Source organism: Balaenoptera borealis, assembly GCF_965194805.1.
Source record: "Balaenoptera borealis genome assembly, chromosome: 16".
NCBI lineage: Eukaryota > Metazoa > Chordata > Mammalia > Artiodactyla > Balaenopteridae > Balaenoptera > Balaenoptera borealis.
This window is the reverse complement of record NC_138872.1, coordinates 47,001,698-47,022,489: the sequence shown is the minus strand read 5'-3', so window position 1 is coordinate 47,022,489 and position 20,792 is coordinate 47,001,698. Positions and strand designations below refer to the sequence as shown.

The window sequence follows — 20,792 nt, the reverse complement described above, 5'->3', positions numbered from 1 at the left end:
AGTGTGGTTATAAATGATGAATTAATGACACTGAATGAAAAAAAACCCCTCAAATATGAGCACGTTTTGTTTAACCTAAAATACCTATCTTTATTTTTCCTCTTCATTCTTAACAAGGATGTACTTATTTGGCAAGAGAGTCTGTGGGTGCTAGTATGTTTTTAAGCTTCTTTGTTTTGTTACTTAGTAAAAATGTTAGAGAATTTTAAAACTCCTTTGCCATAGAAGTTTAAACCTCATTTTGAGTAACACAGAGCTGTGTTAGGACAAGTTTGCATAAGGTCCTGAGGTTTTCTGGAGAATGAATGGTCAAGTCAAAGAGTGTTGGACATTGAAAGAAAGTGGTACAAAAATTTAAATGTGCATTTTTAGGTTTATCCTTTTTCATTACCCTATTAATCTTCTGCCATTTTTCTGTGAAGAGTCATAATCAGCAGTGAACCTATATTTGGACTACAAGGTAGGAAACAGCAAAAAGAAATAGATCAAAGGTCATTTTACTGAAAACAAAAATGTTTTGAATTTACAACTGTGGGAAAAAAATGTCAAGAAAAGATTGCAACTGGAAAGAACAAGGGACGCCAGAAGGAGACCCACAAATGACGAAGCAAATGGAGGGCAAAAGGGCGACACAATGTGACGAGGCGCCTCGTGCTGCCAGCCGGCAACACAGCCCCGATCAGTCTTCCGTCTCCACTACGCAAAACCCCGAGTGAAGAATTCGCTGTTCCAGGACCCTGTGGATAAACCTTAAATCCATATTCCATCTCTGTTACTTCTGACCTGTACACCCTTGGGAAAATCCCTTTGCCTTGGTCTGCTCATCTATAAAAGGAGCTAAAATGAGGCCTCGCTCCCGACTGGCGCCCCACTCCTGTCCCCCGCTCCCAGCCAGAAGCACACTCCGGACTCTGCTATCTTGCAAGCACAGCCCTGGACCTGAACCCTCACTGGCTAATGCTGCTGTGTCCTTCCTCCCTTCCCAGGAGGCCCCACGGGGGACTGTCTTGGGGCTCCGAACAGTCACACCCCAGGTCACCTGCTCATGCTGTCTGGCTGCAGACCAACCACTCTGTGCAAAGTATTCAGCAAAACCCACCACCAAACACTTGGTTGGGAAATAAAACAGCTGCTGTTCTGGTCTCACCCTCCCCGAGCTTCTGGAAGCCTGTGACCCTGCTGACCTTCAGCTCCTTGTCTGCTTTCTTCCCTTGACCTCCTAGAAATGACACCTCTTGGTTCTTTGTCCATTTCCCTGACTTTGTTTTCCTGGTGACATGCCCTCGCTCCTTTTTCTTTAAGGAAGTTTTACCCGCAAGGTTCTGTTCTTAGGCCTAGGTTTTTAACTTGCAAAGTCCATAACATTTTCATGGATGATCTAACACTCTATACCCACATTTTTTTTTTAACTTTTAATTTCTGAGACAATTGAAGATTCACACGCACTTGTAAGAAACAATACAGAGAGAGCCCAGATATCCTTCACCCGAATGGTAACATCCTGAGTAACAATAGTACAGTATCACATTTGTCACCGAAAGAATTCATCCGTCTTCAGAGTTCACTAGTTTTAGTGTGTGTGTGTATGTGAGTCTATGCATATAGATGGCATATATCACACATACAGATGACACACCCACATGCTGACTCATATTCCAAGGCCTAGAGATGGGCTCTTGTCATTTGGGGAGAAGGTGGTTAGCGGGGTAAGCACAGCCCCGAGGTCCTGACACACCCACATGTCTACGATGGGGCCTCCGCTGGGAGCAGAGTGGCCTCACACCATCCCTTTGTGATGCCCGCCTGGTCCCGACGCTCTACCAGCTCCTCGCAAAGTCAGCCCGTCCTTCCAAGTCTGGCTTAGGTCCTTCTCCGTGGGAAGCCCCTATGGTGCTACCGGGCCACACACGAGTCCTTCTGCCTGAATCCTGTCGCCCCCCTACCCCTGCCACCATGAGATGAAAAGCTCCTTGGGGACAGAAAATGGACTGTGTTTGTGCGTTTGTGGGTCCCGTGGGTCCTCGATAATACAAAATTCAACTAAGATGGGAAAAGAAACGGGAGGAGAACAGAAAAAGAGAGGAAACGAGGAAGGAAGGACTTGCTGTCACAGAGCACTCTAGAAACCTGGATTTCAACCACCGGATTCTTAAAAAGTAACACAGCGAGTAGTAACAAATGGCTACCATCTTTCCTTTTCCTGCCAACTGGAATGACTATTCTGAAGAATCTTACCCTCTTCGACAGTAAGCAGGTTGCCCAGTTCTGCTGATGAATGAAATTGGACCGGCTCAGAATTCTTCACGTTTGCCAGTGGGAGGAAGGGGTCGTAATCCGCGGATGACAGGTCAGCCAGGGTCAGGGTGTAGCGGCTCTGCTGGGTGTACGTGCTTGAGCCGCAAACACAGCAGTGCAGAACCTGTGAAGCATGGAAGGGATTGTGTACCAGGGATGCCCCCAACCTCCTGCCCCCTGACGACCTGTCAAACTGCAACAGCACTTAGGAGATAACTGGGACCATTATACTTTTTCTTCCTTTGATAAACAGATCTTGTCCAACTAAGGCTGTGGATATTCCTACAACAGAAACAGTTCTTTTCATAATGAAGCAGATACAGACCACGTCCCATGAACACTGGGGGATTCTGACCAAACTGCAGTTGTTTGACGATAACAGTCGGAGAAAATGCGCACGTCGTGAACTGGGTAATCACTGCTTCTCTATAATCGTAACTGTTCTGCTGTCACTCCTTAAGTCATTCATTTCTTTTAAAATGTTGAACCCCCATAAATCCTTGTCAACAGGGCACAGGTAAGTACGTGAATGCCTAAAACCTGTTTTGGTGACTCTCTGATGCTGCAGTCCACGCTCAGTGCCCCGGGGCCCGGGGGAGACTCACCCTGTAGATGTAATCCAGCAAGGGGGCCCGGGCCGCGGGCTGCTCGTCCAGGGCCGCCGTGGACACGGGGTGGAGGAGCGCGCCCGCCGGCAGCGCCATGCACCAGTCCAGGAGGCAGAGCAGCAGGGACACGAGGAACTGGAAGACGAAGCAGACCCAGAGCCTCAGGCTGCAGCCTCGCGGACTCCGCCGCAAGCAACAGCAAACAGCAGAACCTCCCCGGCATCGCAGCCATTACCCAGGGACACAGGAATGAAAGAGGAGTTTTGCAGAGAGGCTGTTAGGGCCAGTCCTGACAGGGGATGTTATAAAGGATAGCCCTGCACGTGATAGTATTTGCCATCTGTCTTATTACATTTTTAAAAAACAAACTCTAGAGATTGGGATTGACATATATACACTAATATGTATAAAATGGATAACTAGTGAGAACCTGCTGTATAAAAAAATAAATAAAATTCTAAAAAAAAAAAAAGTGCCATTCTCTAAAAAAAAGAAGAACAAACTCTAGGGAGGACTTAGCTGATGTGCCACTTACCTTCTTATCTGTCTCCACTGAGGAGTACTCTGCACTTGGTAAAAGAAAAGCAATTGTGGCCACGAGGATCTGCAGAGAAGACAAATTCCCAATCAAACATACCCCAGTAACGGTTCTGGAAGCCGTGTGAAAGGGGGCCCAGGATGGCCTTGCCACTAAAGCCAGCCTGGTGCCAACTCCCAGAGGAAGGTGACACCAAGCGAAGAGTCACCTCAGAGATTTGTGTGACCTGAAAACCAGAAGGCGATGGCCACGCCTGTTTCCACTCTGCTGGCAGTGGAATCGGGGGCCCAGAGGAAGGAGTTATTTCTCTCTGCAGTCACAATCTCCATTATCCGTCTCCACACCTCTCACAAGGAAAGCAACAAATACTTGCAAAAGTAATTATGAAGATGCTCCCATTTACTTTTCTTATAAATTACCCCAGGTCTCCCCACACCTGTGGCTGCAGGCTAACAGCACCACTTTCATTCTCAAAGGTATTCCTGTTTAGGTGATAAATTATACGGTTGCCCTAAAACCCAACTTTACATTTTGCAGCAGCTTATATGCCTATCGTCCAAAGTTCTGTTTCACTCTAGGTCCCTTGAGGTTGAAAATCGCTTGTGATTTCTGCTGTATCTCTGAGAGAACAAAGCGACCTCATGGGTGAAATTTGTCTAGGGCCGAGAGAAAATAAATCATATCCCTTCCTCTGCACTGGGTGTGTACAGAACAGGGCATGTTTAAAGAAGGGCAGCTACAAAACCTGGCAGGAACAGCCGAGCCTCACCAACCACACCTACAGGGCGAGGGTACCTGGCCCTGTGCAAGCCGGCACCCTCACATGCCACTGACGTCCAGGGTGTTTTCGTGGAGAAGGTTCTTCCTGTTCCTCTTGCCCCCGTCCTCCACCAGTGACCCCACGGAGGGTATTACAGTCGTAATCTCATTACAGCCGGGTGATCACGCTATGGCACAAAGCTCGGTCCGGGCCTTCGGTCTGGGAGAGGCCCCCATACCCCACCCCCGCCCACACACACAGGGCATCACAACCAGCTGCCGACTCCTTGTTGGCACCATCCAAATTACTCTGGATGAATGAAGCCCAATCGACAAAAGGTCTCTTTGTTGTGGTCGTGTTTGCCTTTCAAACTCCCCAAGTGTAAGGCTGCGCTGGAACACTGATGGCTTCTTACGTGGTGCCTGAAATCGCAGCTGAGAAGAACCAGCGCAATTTACTCCGAAAATGGGTGACTCACACGGCAGTTTAATGGTTGGTTCTCCAACCATTATTTGAGTATCTAGAATTAATTAAATATCCAATGTAATAAAAGGGAAACGCTGATGTTTGAGCATTATGGGAAAAAGACTTACTTCTGCAATTTTCCGAGGCAGAGAGGTTTCAAACATCTGAAGCTTTTCCCAGTAGGAAGCCAGCAACTGAAGCACATCACAAGCTACCTGGGCCACGATTTTGTTAGGAAACTAGAAAAGGAAACAAAACCCCAAATGAAATAACCTCACTTCACGTGTGCAGTATTCCTAAAGAAGAACACAACAACGATTTCTTTCCAGCTCCATTTGGGGATCCATGTCCCTGTTCTGCATTAAATATATGAAAAATGTATCTTATCACCAGTTTGCACGCGGTCACCATCCTGTAACTGCCTTCTGTCTAGACTAGCTGTACTAATTTACATAACATTCTATAGAAACAAGTAGTTGTCATTTAATCATTTGGAAATTAAAACCATAAATTCAAATGCCTCATTCAGATCACACAAATGATAGTTTTGCCGACTGGAGGAAACTGAAATGTAGTACATTATTGAGTATCCCCTGTGTACTGAACCTTTTACAAGAATTGTACTCATTTTCGCCTTGGTAACTCTTCATTAACAGCTCCATAAGGCAGACGTTATCTTCATTTTACACTTGGAGAAACAAGGATTGATCGGAAGCCTTTCTATCTGATGAAACTAAACTTAACCTGCACATATAACATTCTAAGAAATATAAAAAATGTGGAGCTAGGAAAACATAATTCAAAGTTATGGGATATTCAATTATTGAGTCTGTTTTCTGCGTCTGGCGTGGGTTCAGGATCCTCTAGGTGCCCCTGTTTCTTGGGAGATGGCACAGCAACGGGGCAGTTCTCACAGGGACTGTGGGCTGGGGGTGTGTGGGAGGGATGAGGACTCCCGGTCCTCCCTCCCTGGCCAGACCCTGGGCCACACTGCCATCCACACTCCATCATCTAGGGCAGAACGTTTTGTCACCAAATCTGTGTCCCTGTCTAGGGAGACCTCTGGACTTGCGTCTCAGCTATTTCCACCCCAGGAGCTCCAGGTTGCAGGAAGCAGATGCCAACTGACCAGAGGGACACAAAAGCAACAGAGAGAAGTCAACATTTAGCACGTCAGTGACAAATCACAGTATGAGAAGGGAAAGGTGGTCAGTTTTACTTCTACAGAACAGTTACTGGCTGCTCCCCTCTTGACAGGCACAAGGAAACCTGGGGTGAGAGCATCTGCCCCAAGGGGCTCTGCACAGCCTCCTCCGGCCACCCAGATCTCCCGCCCCCTGACCCTCATGGCCTCTGTCCATTCCTCAAACACTCTTATTTCTGCCCCAAGGCCTTTGCACCTGCTCCTTGCTCTGCTCGGGACACTCATTCCCCAGGTCTGCACTCGGCAGGTGCTGCCACATTTTTCAGATCACGGCTCAAGATGTCATCTCCCCCATGAGGCCACCAAGCCTGTCCAAAGGCGTGGAGCCCACCCCCTCCAGCTCTTCCATTCCATCCTCCTCCCCTGCTGTAATTTCTGGATAGCATTAAGGGCTATCAGAGCTGATCCTCTGTGTTTGTTTGCTTGTTCTTTTGTGTGTTTATCTTCTTACATCTTATTCTCTGTCGTATTCCTAATGCCGAGCACAGCCCCAAGGAGGTCTGAGGGGACGTCAGAATGTGGAGGGAGAGGAAGAGTAAAAGTGGGCACTGGGGGCGTTTCTGCTGCGTCCCGCTGGTCGGGTCACATGGTAGAAACATAAGGTTGGCATGGCTCTTGCATCATGGCCGGAGACAGACAAGGTGACAATGGTGAAATGAGGGACATGGCAGACAAGAGGGCAGAGAGGGGTGAGGCATGAGAGGTGGGGGCAGATGGCAGAGAGAAGCCACTGGGGCTGGGGCAGGGGGGAAGGGAGGGGGAGAGCTGCGCTGAGCCGGGAAGAACGCAAGGTCGGGCAGGGGCCAGTTTCCTTCCAGGCAGCGGGCCCAGGGCCCAGGGTGCAGGCACCAAGGCAAGAAGAGTCAAGAAGAGTCGCTATGAAGGGCTGTGAGGGCGGTGGTATGCCTGACACGTGGAGGGCTGCGGGACGTGGAGATGAAACGTATCACCCACTTGCTCACCAGCACATGCCCACGGGGTACCAACAATGTGCCGGCACTGAATTAGCAGCACAGAGGACAAGATGTACAGGGTGACACAGTCCCTGCTCTGAAGGAACTGGCAGCTTGGTGCAGCAGGCAGGGGCCCACTCACGGACGTCCCTCTCTGGCAGCAGCACAGAGGGCAGATCTGCAGGTCCAGGCTCGGGCCATGGGGGTCGGGGTGGGGGTGGGGTGGGGTGGGGGCCGAGGGAGCCAGCTGTGGGAGGGGTGGCCCCGGGCAGCAGGCGGGAGTGATCGAAGGCTGTTCAGGACCTGGTGACCAGGACCATGGTGGTGAGGAAGGGAGAGTCGACCATGGCTCCTAAGATGGGCAAGGGAAGGCGGACAGTGGGGCTGAGGGCAGGAACGCAGGGCCCGAGCCCGAGCCGATGCTGCCACTCGCCCATGAGGACGCCGGAGTCTGTAAGTCTGGCTCTGGCTTAGCAGAGCCCCACCCTGCTGCCCACACGAGGTCCCACCCGCAACAAACGAGTAGCCGAGTGGACTTCCCCAGTGGCTGCACAGCACTTTGTTCCCATCGCTGTCGTGGCCAGAGGCTGGTTTTTATCGACACCCCCTGGCGGGCGCTTCCCTAGCTTTGCTGCCCATGCCCTTCCCATGGCCGAGGGGACACCTACGTCAACCTCGCCAAGTGCTCCTGGAGGGCACGGTTCCAGCAGAGCAGAGCCCGGAGACGGAGCCATGCAAAGCCCACAGGCAGAACTCGTGCCCCCTGCTGCCGACAGGGCAGGTAGGGCCGGGCTTCCTCCTCCCCCTCCTCTTCCCTCCTCCTCCTCCCCTTCTCCCCCTCCTCCCCTCTCCCTCCTTCTCTCCCTCCCCTTCCCCTCCCCCTCTTCCCCCCCTCCTCCCCCCACCCCCGTTCCTTCTCCTCCCCCTCTCCCTCCTCCTCTCCTCGCTCCCTCTCCCCCTCCTTCCTCCCCTCCCCCTCCCCCCTTCCCCCCCTTCTCTTCCCCTTCCTCCTCCTCCTCCTCCTCCGCTCCCCTGCGCCCTCCTCCCCCTGGTAGAGCCCCAAGCCCCCTAAGGCCCTCTGCCCAGAGTGGCTGCTCACTGTCTCCCGTGCTCCTCGCGGCTGCTCTTTCCTCTCTGGCCCTCGGTTCCTCGAGGCTGCTCTTTCCTCTCTGGCCCTCGGTTCTCTTATACTGATGTGCTCCCCCTTCCAACCAGCACAGCGACACAGGCACTGAAAGGTGGGGGAGCTGCCCCAGGGACCAGGACTTCTGTCCAGGAGTTCTCCTCTGTTATTTATGATGTTTAAAGGGAGGCCAATCTGGCTGATCCTGGCCCTCTGATTTCTCAGCAATTCAAGCTGGAGCAAGTTCCTTGGGCTTCCCCTTAGTCGCCTTCTCTTTCATTTCTAGAATGGGGGAAGCAGCAGCGTCCACAGGGGTGGCGGGATTCCATGGCTCAGTCCGCGCACTGCGCTGGGACGCCCCTGACAGGGCAAGGGCTCGACACGGCAGGTACATTCTCTTCTGCTGCCTTAATGTTTCTCCTCATAATTATAGAAAAATTAAAGAACTTTTTGAAAATTTACAGAAATACTAAGAAGAATCTGGCCCAGCATGAGGTGAGCAGGCAGCACATGGCAGCTCCTCTTACTAACAAAGCAAAGGAAGAAAGACATCCTCAAAGTGCCCAAGGCCCCACTGACGTGAAGCACTCAGGCTGTTACCCAGGAGCTGTCCGGTCTCTCTTGGTCCTGCCGAGGAGGCCAGGGCATGAAACCCCACTTTCTTGTCACTCCAACCCACAGGTGACAGGCGTCCTGCTTGCCCCAGGGGCTGCCCAGCGACCAGAGGAACCCACTGGGCCACTGGGCTGGTCCACGAAGCTCAGGCTACGGAAAGCCAGGCTGCAGCCGCCAGGGGTAAGCAGCCATCGGTGGCTTTGCCAGGACCCCTCACAGAACGTTCAACGTGGCTCTGAGAGAAAAGATTTCTGAATCAAAACTTCTCTGTAATGTAGGGGGAAATAGAAATGGGGCTAAGTCAAACTAAAACGGGTTGAATACCTGGGAAACAAGCTTAATGTCAAATACACATGACGAACTGGCAATACCTTCAAAGTGACGCCTATCACGTTGACGGCCTCTCTCAGCTGAGGATGGTTCGTGCCCTGTGCAAGCTCTTCACAGATCCAGACCCCAAGGGAGCAAATGGCAACGCACCTTTTGAAAAAGAAGGAGACAAGGAGGAAAACTCTCACGAAGAGATGCATTTTCTTGGTATTTTCAAATGACAAAATATTTTAAGCCTTGTTTACGAAGTACAAAAGTTACAGATACATTAACAAAATGTCTTCTTGAGAAAAAAGATAAGGTACCCTCAAAAGACCAGTTTTCAGGACAAATAGAAATATTCATAATGGTTAGTAATTAAATAGTTAATGAAATAAATGGTATATTTTCTGTTAATTGTCACAGCACATGTATCACTTATTTTTGCTGAAACTAATTTTTTTATTACAATTTATTGCTTCAGGATATTTTTGAGGAAGAATCAAAAACATGAATCTAACAAGATTGTTGGAAATTGAGTTTGTAATAGTTTTCCTTACAAAAATACACAACACTTACCAAAAACAGAGGACAAACCCTATATTTTATCGTAAAGAATACCTGAGTACAACTTTCAAAATAAGTTTCACTGTTACTTCTTTTAAATAATGTGTTAAGACAAAATATTCTTTAAGTTGCATACTCCTTTAAAAATTACCTTTCTCAATTATAAATCAAGATTGGATGGTAATTCTCTTTGGAACTGATACACTCTACTTCCTATCTTTTGCAATGATCAAAAAGTCACATTCTTCTGAATGTTTCCTGAATGCATGTATATGAAATTTAAATGCCTGCCCCCCAACCTGCTCACTTTCTGAACAAAAAGGGGCTTCAAACCACTACTTGGAACCAGATGCTTGCTGTAATATGTAATATGCTGTTCTCTGTAGCAGGAGGTCACATCCAGGGCCAGTCAAACCGGACACACACTGAACGTCCCTTTGCCATCAGTATAATTCAGCAATTAAAATCAAGCTATTTTGAGGTTTTAAAACCACCATACTTCACTGGATTCTCACCTCTTTCGATCAGAATGGACTAAGTGCTTCAGAACCAGTTAATTAAAACCCCTTTGGCGACCATGTCACCTTCTACCAAAACTCCCTCGGTAACGGCTGTGCTTTTACCTCGGTTACAAGGTGTGTGCCGGGCCTTTCTTGTTTCTCCGGCGCCGGCATTAGACGGAGCTCCACACCTTCCTGACTGTCTAGAATTGTCTACATGCCTCTCTTCTCTTGCCCAATTCCTAGAAATTGCCCTTTGCATCTTAGTCCATAGTTATTCCCATGAACTCTATATTCTTTCCCAAAGCCTCTTTATCTTCCCTCAGCCGAACTCAGACTGATTGTTTGACTCGTGAAAACTATACCACTTGGAATTATGCCCCAAATCATACTGTTACCATTTTAAGAGCTGCTCTTCCTTTGAGTGCATGTGTGTATATATATGTGTGTGTATTCTTTTTTTTTTACGACCCATTAACCTATTTGTTAAGTGTAATTTGTTAAGAGCAAAGAGCTCTCGTTTCTAGGAACACCTGCATTTCTCTGTAACTATTAGTCTTGCACTATGGAGAATACTGTGACCTGTGAAATGGTTTTATAACCTAAGCTACTCTCACCTGCCTTGAGTTTTAAGCCACACTCGCTTGTAACAGCTCTTGCTGCTATTTTCTTTCTTTGAAATTCATCATTTAACATCCCTATTTAGCATCTTCCTATTCTTACACTCCCAGTGACTCCTCATGTTCTCTATATCCCCAGGATGTCCTTTGTGATTGTGAATGAGTTTTATCTATCAAGACTCTTTTTTAAGCTAATGGCAGTATTACCTTACTCTCAGTCTGTATTCCAATACACTCTCTTAATACTGTTTGCTACTATGTCATCTCATACCACTCCAATTTATATAACAAAAACTTCTTGTTTTTTCTTAATTTTTCTGAATTACTATCACTCACAATTATAACTATATTCTCTCTCAATTCTCCTCCATTTCTTTGAAATCTTGATCATATTTCAGTCTGCTTATCTACACTCATATGACCTTAATTTCATTGCCTAACTCCTTTTACACACAACTAAGAAAGACTGACCATATTATACATATTTCTGTTCCACTTTTAACTCCACAGGAATTTGGCTTTCTACACTAAAGGAAAAGAGGGAAGAAAGGTACTGCCAAGACTTGTTGAAGGTCTGAATGTAGCAGGTGCAGGTAAAGGAGAAATCAAGGATTTCCTCAAGTTTCTGAATTGACAGTCTGGGCAGATGATGGTGACAAGTAGTGAGACGATGTCTGAGGACAGTTAGGCTCTGGGGCAGACAGCAGACTCAAGGCTTCAGTTATGGTTGTGTTAAGTTTACATGTGTTAAGACACCCAAGTTGAGATATCAAGTAGGCAGTTTAATATATAAGCCTGAATATTTAAGGGGTTGACAGAAGGGGCCAGGAAAATAAATTCAGTATCATCAGCAAGCAGATGGTGTTAAAGTCTGGTGAAATGAATAAGAGCACCTAGGAATGTCATGGAGAGGGAAGACAACCAGCCCTAAACCCCGAGTCACTCTAACCCCCAGAGGTAGGTAGAGAAGGCAGACAGGAGAGGAACAGCTACAGTGACAGAGGAGCAAAATCAGAAGATTACGTTCTAAGGAACTGGCACCGTTCAGGAGGAGGATAAAGACAGACTAAGAACTAGTAAGATAAGTATGCATATTAAAATTTCTAAGGCAGCCTCTAAAAGAACTGAAAGTCTATGACTTCTAAAACAATCGAGGTAATAAATGGAATGTGAAAAAAACACAATCACTCCAAAAAAAAGGAAGGAAGGAAGGAAGAAAAGGTGAGTGAAAAAAAAATGAAGGTAAAAAAACAGGAGAAAATGAAAGAAATATTGAAAAAGACAAATAGCAAAGTATAAAATAAGATGAAAGAATTACATCCAAATATATCAGTAACTACAGTAAATGTAAATGAACTAAAGCTTCAGTTAAAAGCTAAAGATCAGACAGGATAAACACATAAAATCAAGTATGTACAGTTTTTGCAAAGACATTTAAAAGAGAAGAATATAGAAAGGTTAAATTTAAAAGAAAATATTATTTTAATATATAGCTGAATCAATATCAGACAACTGGTCTTTAAGATAAAAAAAATCACCCTTAAAGATAAAGAGATCACTACGTAAATATAAAAGATTTGATTAACTACAGAGATAGGATAATTTTACACTTCTGTGCAGCTAACAACATAGCTTCAAAATATATAAAACAAAAATTGACAGAAATACAAAGAGAAATATATATAAATGCACCATAAAATAGGGAGATTTTTAACATATCTTTCTCAGTAAATGATCTAGATGATGAAAAAAATAGAAAGAATATGTAATATTTGAAACACATGATTAAAAAAATTAATCTAATGGACACATCTAGAACACTACACCCAACAACTGAAGAACAGTATATACATTCTTTCAAGCATATATGGGACATTTGCAAAAACTGACTACATATTGGACCATAAAGCAAATCTCAACAATTCCAAAGATCAACAACATTTTTGATCCACAATGCAATTAACTAAGACATCAGCAGCATAAAGACAAATAGAAATAACCATATTTTTGGAAATTAAGAAATATATTGCTCAATAAATCATGACTCAATGAAGGAATCATAATGGAAATTGGAAAAACTTTGCAATGCAAAAATATTACATATCAAAACTTAAAGAACTCAGACAAAGTAGCACCTAGAAATAAACATATGGACTTAACTTTATATTTGTATAAAAGAAAGGCTGAGAATTAATATACTAAGTATACAACTTCAAAAGTGAGAAAAAGAATTATAGAATGTAAAGAAAGTAGAATGAACATTAAAAAAAGAGCAGAGAGTAGGAAATTAAAAACAAATATAGAATAGAGAGGTTGAACAAAGACAAAAGTCTCTTCTTTGAAAAGACCAATAAAACTGACAGATATTTGGTAAGACTAGTGAGAAAAATCAGAGAACACACAAAAAGTGTCAGAGATTAAAAAGTGCTTATAGCTATCGAAGCGAAAGAGATAAAAGATAGCAAAGGGATAATGGAAACACCGTGGATGCCACAATATTTCAAAACTTGGAATGGACAAGTTTTTAGAAAATTTTATTTTATCTAAACTGTCAAAAAAAACCTTTTTCTTAAAATCATTGAAGAAAATGAGTCCGTGGTGAACCTTCTTATAAAGAAAATACCTTGATAGTTTTACTATCAAGGTCTATTAAATAAATACACAAGACTATCAACTCCAATTTTACAAAAACTCTTGCTGACTAAACAGAATGAAACAGCACCTCGCTCATTTTGTGAGACTATATAACCTTGTAATCAAACCTGAGATGGACAGGATGGGAAGAGAAAATTAAAGGCCATGAATATAAATGCAACTTTCCTGAACAAAATGTTAGTCAAATCAGATCCAGTGCTGTATAAACCAAGTTGGGTTTGTCCCCAAATGCAAGGTTACTTAATATTATCAAAGTGATCATGAATTTACAGCTTCTGGTAATGGCAGACTAGAAAATTGTGACTAAACTGTCCACTGAAGATAAGTGAAGAAGTTAGACAAAATACAAAAGAAAAAACCCTTGAAAATTATCGGACAGCTAACAAGACAGTGCAAGTGCCAGCTGTTCTCTTGGAACCGGCCCGGAGGGAGCAGGACATGAGCAAGGGGCGGAGTTGGGTTTCTGGTGACCTTACAAGCTTGGAGGTGGAGGATCAGAAACTGGTGTGCCCTCCACCAGTGCTCCCAGCTCCGGGCTTTACGTGGGGAGAACAGGTAGGAACTTTTCACTCTGTACATGCACCAGAAAACCTCCTGTCTTGGCCACAGACTGCCAGCAACCTCAGATGCCTGGTGGAAGCAACCAAAATGTTTCCAGACATTGCTGAATGTTTCCTGGGGTACAAAATCACTGCCGATTGAGAATCACTACCCTATAACTACATCATTTTTATAAGTTTTGGTTTATCCTTCCATTTTCTTCCTTGTTAAAAATATCAGGGAATACACCTATGTATTCACAATCTTGCTTTTTCTTACACAACAGGTAGCATATGCTACACACAATCATCTACACTTTGTGCTTTTCACTTAATAATGGCACCTTTTAAAAAATTAATAAAGCATTTTCCCCACATAATTCTAACTGTACTTTTTAGTGTAAGAGTAATGTGAAAGAATAAGTATTTTTAACATTGACTGATTACACATGAATGTGTATCTTAAAATTCTAAACTAGTTTACCTTTTATTTAGTATTTACCTTGCACACTCATTTGGTTCCTCTGTGGCATTCTTCAGTAAAATACTTATGAGGTAGTGCTAAAAACACAAAATGAAGTAAAAAAAAACCTTGTTTAGTAGTTGATTTCCCACATGTTCTGTCCTCATTCTAGGCAGCGAGGGGCCACTGAAGGACTGGGGAAAGGACACAAGGGGCTCAGGGGAGCAGCAAGGTGGTCTCAGCCGGGGGCTCCCAGGGCTTTGAGCCTGCCTAGGGAAGAGCGTTTTTGTGTATACAATAAAAACCAAGCACAGCAAATGACTCTTCATCATAGGAAAAATCTCGGTTTTCTTTTACTTTAACTGGATTATACATCGTACACTGAATTACATGTTGTACTTGTGTACTATAGATAGATAATTTGATTGATTGATTTGAAAAGCATTTTTCTTTGCCCCAAAGTCAGCTGAGGAGAGACTGTTTAATTTTATTCTCCAAGGATTAATTTAGAACCTCAAATAGTAGTAGTTTTTAATCAGGCCAACAATGGGATAGAATGTTTAGCTTATTTCAATTATTTCTTATAAATTCATTTGATGCACTAATGCAGCAGAGTTAAACTAATAAAATTATTACAAAGAATGATTCATTACATAATCATGATCCGTAGGCATGATAAACAGATCTAATAAAAAACACCCAAGGAACCTAACCATCGCTCTCCATCTAGTTCATTTGATCCCCCTAAAACCAGTCTTCTAAAAAAACTGATACATCTAAACGATATAGCAAAACTTTCAGGGATAAGCAGCTCAATGCATAATAATGGAAGAGAGAACCACACAGCTCGAGTTAGAAGATGCTAACCAGGGCTTCCTTGGTGGCGCAGTGGTTAAGAATCTGCCTGCCAACGCAGGGGACAAGGGTTCGATCCCTGGCCCGGGAAGATCCCGCATGCCGCGGAGCAGCTAAGCCCGTGAGCCACAGCTACTGAAGCCTGCGCGCCTAGAGCCCGGGCTCTGCAACAAGAGAAGCCACCGCAATGAGAAGCCCGCGCACCACAACGAAGAGTAGCCCCCGCTCGCCTCAACTAGAGGAAGCCCGTGCACAGCAGCGAAGACCCAACACAGTCAAAACTAAAAAATAAATAAATAAATAAATAAATTTATAGAAGATGCTAACCTGAGATTCGGTCATTGCATCACGTACCTTGACATCTTCCGTTCCCCTGGTGACTTCAGTAACTTCGGGCACCGGCTGCCACAGAGGGATCTCGCGGTAGGTGTTGGGAAAGCAGACCAGAGACCCGAGAATGGTGAGGGCTTCCAAACGAGGGGCCTGCACATGGCAAAGGGAAGTGAGACACACATTTTCCTTCTGGTTATAAACGTTAGATAAGCAACAACATGTTTTACTTTTTCATGATTTTGAGGCAGCCCTGCTGGGGCAACGGCATCAGGGGTGAAGTTTACTGTTTACTGTTTTACTTCGTTTTTTAAATACAAAGATTTGAAACTACTAACACCAAAATGTTCAGGTTTTTCAAAGTCGGTCAGTGAGAACACTGCTTCTCGTTACGTGACCTCCACAACACAAGACCCACCAGTTCCCATCCAGGCCTGGTCTCACCCGACCCCCCATGGCAGGGGATGCAGCTGACAGCTCCCATGCACCTGGGAGCCCTTCCATCGCTTGGACACCTTTCTTGATTCCCGAGGGGACCTGACAGTCTCCTTGCTGGAACCCTTCGCTTCTTCAGGATGTAGACTCTAGGGTGCTGAGTGCAGTTCTCGGCCCTCTTCCCTCCGAGATCTACACTCAACTCGTCCGGGATGTCCAGACCCGAGGGTTTAAATGCCTCCTACATGTCGTCGACCCCTCAACACCTCTCGGTAGCCCTGGCTTCCTTCCTGAGTCCAGATCTGTAGATCCGACTACCTGTTTGCCATCTCCACTCGGGGTCCAGAAGGCATCTCCGCTGACAAGCTCCCCCTCGCCACAGGGTCCTGTGATTCCGTGTGACACCACCCAGCCTCCATCACTGCCCTCTTACCTGCTGCCTTTACCTTCCTCTATTTTCCTGTTAAGAAAATCTCTAAACTTAAAAGTAGACAGAATATTATATCCATGCACCCAATGCCTAGATTCAAGATGTTATCACTCTTGCCTCATTTATCTCTTCATTTTTTTCATTTCAATATTTAAAATTTGTTTAAAAGTTTTCCACTTTCAGTTTTAAAGCGAATTCAAGACATCGTGTCATTCCACCTCTGTTGTCCTCCAGCATCCCTGCTTTGGGTTTTCCCTTGGTATTCATCACTTCCTGATGACGCGTTATGTATTCATTTGATGTTTGCATTCCCCATGAAGACAGGGGGCAGACAGTCTTCGTCACTTCTCTCCCCCGAGGATGCCCAGTAAACACCACCTGGGGACAAGGTGGTGGTCACGGTCCTCATTCACGGACGGACAGGGACCACCCTGCAGGTCTCCGCGTCAGCTTCGCTTCTTCCATGAAGACTTTTCTAACAGATGCCTTCCCTTCCAGCTCTCATCATGCAGAATTAACTGGTCCCACACTGGCACCCCTCTGGGTTCTGGAGGTGCTTCAATTGTGGCAGCTAGAAACTTATGTGCAAATATTAACGCTTAGTTTACCTGTCCGATTCCTGGAGGATGGGGGCCCTGTCACACTTATGCAGGCCAGGTCCTGGCATATAGTAGGTCCGCAGTCAGCGTTTCTCCCACAGACTTGTTTTTTCGGCCTTCACTAACGGTTGTCTTGACCCACCAGACAGTCTTGGTTTGAACCTTGCTGAGGCTGATTTTTTCCCCTAAGTCGTGTGTGACTCTGTAACCACTGGATACAAAACAATAGCTCCTACATAAAATAAAGAGCTGTTAACGCAGCTTTATTCAAAGAACGGAGTAAATCTAGATAATTTTTTTGCCTGGGTACTGGGCCTGTGGTGAGCCCCAATCTACACACAGAAGAGTGAGGCCCGTGAGTCTGTTGCCCCAGGATGGATGACTAGTACCCGCAATGCTGGGAAGGACCCCGGGCCTGGCTGGGCAGGGCTGCAGGATGGAGAACGGGAAGAGAATTACAGGTAATATCCCACGCTGTGTGCACATCAGGATGCATCCACTCTGCCGCTGGTGGACTTTCGGATCGGCTCTAGTTTGGAGCTGTGATAACAATGTTTGCTGAGCACGATCTTCCCCCACCTCCTGGGTACTTGTGCACGCGTTTCTCTTTCCCTCGTGGCCTCAGCAGGCAGATCTACGTAGCAGGAGTCCTCCAGGCTTGTTATTAACTTGTGTTAACGGAAAATTTTGACTGAGCAGGTGTGTCCCTATCCGAACACCTCTCACTAGTTCTCTTACAATTTTAAACCTCAAGTTTAAACTGAGAGAGTGATTCAAAGTAATTCAGAGTTATTGTTCCTTTATGTAAAATAAATCTTACACTCACATTCTCATATTTTCTCTCTCTCTCTTTCTCTTTAAACAAATGTTTTGGAAGGCCACTTTAATAGCTCATCTAGCCGAAAGATAAATTTTCACAGAGAATGACCACCGTGCATGATATTATCACTAGAAAGGGCGCCAGCATTTTCACAGGAAACTCTCAGAGCAAGTAAGGAAAATTTCAATAAAGTATTTTCCTTCCTATATCCTGTTTTTTCCAAAGTTTTTCCATTTTTTTCCCAAAGTTTTTTCAATGTTGATTTGAATGATTAAAAGTAAATTAGAAGGTTCCTTGAGAATGATTATCCTACAGTTTTTCAGAAATAAGTATGAAAAGTTGTCATAGTCTTTACAAAAAAAACCCAGTTGAACAAATTTAACATTTTCCTTCTTCCTTCCTTCTTTTCACTCATCCATCCCTTTTGCTCCTGTCTCTCTTCCCTCCCCTCTGCTTTTTAATTTACCCCTAGAAGAAAAAGTGCATGAAAGTGCCAGCATGAAATACCAGCTATACAAAGTATTAAAAACAATTTAATTCAAAACCCAGGGTTGGAGTTTGAATTTGCCCTGCAGTGAAGAAATAAGTAGAATAAAAAAGTAACAACGGGGCTTCCCTGGTGGCGCACTGGTTGAGAATCCGCCTGCCAATGCAGGGGACACGGGTTCGATCCCTGGTCCGGGAAGATCCCACATGCCGCGGAGCAACTAAGCTTGTGCGCCACAACTACTGAGGCTGTGCTCTAGAGCCCGTGAGCCACAACTACTGAGCCTGCGTGCCGCAACTACTGAGGCCTGTGTGCCTAGAGCCCGTGCTCCACAACAAGAGAAGCCACTGCAATGAGAAGACTGCGCACCGCAACAAAGAGTAGCCCCTGCTCACCGCAACTAGAGAAAGCCCGCGCGCAGCAACCAAGACCCAACTCAGCCAAAAATAATAAATAATAATTTAAAAAAAAAAAAAGTAACAACGTGTCAAACAAAATTTAGATAGCTAGATACTCACATTGATTTCAATACAAGTCCCTGGCAAACAGTAAAGCTAGTTTTATTTACACCATTTAAAGAAGGGAAAACTGGCTCTGAACAGGTAACAGCTGTACAGAGCACAACTGTGAGAGGCCTTTAAATTGAAATGGGTGACAGTGTCCTCTCAAAGGCATTAATACATCGCCGTAATGGTGGAGGTAAATGTGGAGATTACAAATCAATTCTTCTCGTAGCCCTTAGCGCTCATTTAGTCCACTTGCTTCTAATTTCTTAGTACAAGAATTCTGCCAGAGTTTTATGGCATATGAATCCAAAGATATATATTAATATTCTGGTTAAAAATTTTAGTGTTCTAACATTTTAAGAAAATATTTTCTATTCGACTTATAATAACTAAGGCTTAATAATAGAAAAAAAAACCTTATTGATGATGTACACTTAAAATTCTCTCTTGACCACAGACATTAGTGTCTGCGCCACCATTTACCAAAAAATGCTAATAAGATTCTAGGAGACCAGTCCTGCCGCTGACTGTGTAAATGTGCTGCAATATTAGTGAGGACATGATTTCTCACACTCTGGCCTTTTGATGAAACGCCTTTCCACTACCAGTGTGTCATCTTATCCTACAATTTCACACATCAGCTGCCAGGGCATCTACCCGAGAGCCCGGTTTCACGTTGCACTAATGAGTCAACACCTGTTAGGAGTGGAGAAATCTGAACCTTGTTAGCCGCTGTGAAGCCTCCTGGGAGCCGGGACGCTGAGCATTGTCGCACTCACCGCCAGCGTGTCTGCACTGAGGACCCTGGCAGCGGCCGTGATGAAGTCCCCCACCAGCATGGAGAAGCCGGGCAAACCCAGGGAGAAGAAGCGGGGTGGGCAGTGCCTTACAATGGTATTTAAGATATCCTAGAAGGGGAGAAAAGAAAACACAACTGTAAGTTTCCAGACCAAAATTCCAAAGTCATCAGTTTGTCCGTACATATGACTACTGTGAGATTATCTAAAAGAACACAGGGCTTCCCTGGTGGCGCAGTGGTTGAGAATCTGCCTGCCAATGCAGGGGACACGGGTTCGAGCCCTGGTCTGGGAAGATCCCACATGCCACGGAGCAACTAGGCCCGTGAGCCACAACTACTGAGCCTGTGCGTCCGGAGCCTGTGCTCCGCAACAAGAGAGGCCACGATGGTGAGAGGCCCGCGCACCGCGATGAAGAGTGGCCCCCGCTTGCCGCAACTGGAGAAAGCCCTCGCACAGAAACAAAGACCCAACACAGGCAAAAATAAAATAATAAATAAATAATAAAAAATAAAAAAATAAAAGAACACAGACCACGGAACTTTTTCAGTGAAAAGGGTTCCAGGAGATGAGCTAGTCCAGGGGCTATTGTACTCATTTTACACGTGAGAGGATGGAGACCCTCAACTGTAGGGTGACTTGTCCAAGACCTGAATTGTGGCATTGGGACTAGACACTCTTCCATCTTCCATGTACAGGTGGGCTCCTCGGACAAGCTACAGGAGTGTTGAGGTAGATAAATAAATGAAACCTGCAAGCACCTATCACTTCCCATCTTCTTCAATTCTCAAAAGCCAAAGCACACTGTTCTATTACAAACTCCTGAAGTAGGCAGAGATGGAAACTTGCATTCTTCGGGCGACTCCCGTGTGAAACAATGGGAGTGTGGATCCCGCTGGGACGGGTCACGCGCCAAGGTCAGGTGGTCGGTGGGGCTCCTGGTAGAAGTGGGTGGCAAGGCACGTGTGCGCAGTGCTGCGTGTGGACCATCTCCCCCACAGACACCTGGTGTCCCTGGGTCTGGAAGGGCCTCTCACTGGTGGGTGGCCGGCTGGCCCCTGCCCGCCAGCTCTGTTCTGAGGCGTTGCCTCATTCCAGCCCGTGGCAGACCAGGGCTCTTCTCCTGGACAGCGTTCGTGCCATCCACGGCCAGGACGCGTCTCTGAAGCCATCTGTGCGAGTGTGTGCAAAGGGGATTAGTAAGAAAACCACAAACTGCTTTTATGCAGTTCTAGGCCAAGTGCATTCATCCAATGTACTGAAGTGCTGCAGTTATGTGACTTGTAGTTATATAACCTAGAGTTAGTTGCAAAATACAA

At 45.5% G+C, this 20,792-nt stretch overlaps 1 protein-coding gene across 1 annotated transcript in view; it reads right to left on the bottom strand.

The window, feature by feature from the left end:
- The window catches only part of RALGAPA2 (Ral GTPase activating protein catalytic subunit alpha 2), a 278,311-nt gene that overhangs the window by 111,625 nt on the left and 145,894 nt on the right, over positions 1-20,792 (bottom strand). Inside the window, 8 exon segments of the mRNA XM_082359553.1 lie at positions 2,236-2,419; positions 2,901-3,038; positions 3,439-3,507; positions 4,795-4,905; positions 8,933-9,041; positions 14,254-14,312; positions 15,424-15,552; positions 19,456-19,584. Of these exon segments, the coding sequence (XP_082215679.1) occupies positions 2,236-2,419; positions 2,901-3,038; positions 3,439-3,507; positions 4,795-4,905; positions 8,933-9,041; positions 14,254-14,312; positions 15,424-15,552; positions 19,456-19,584 (928 nt within the window).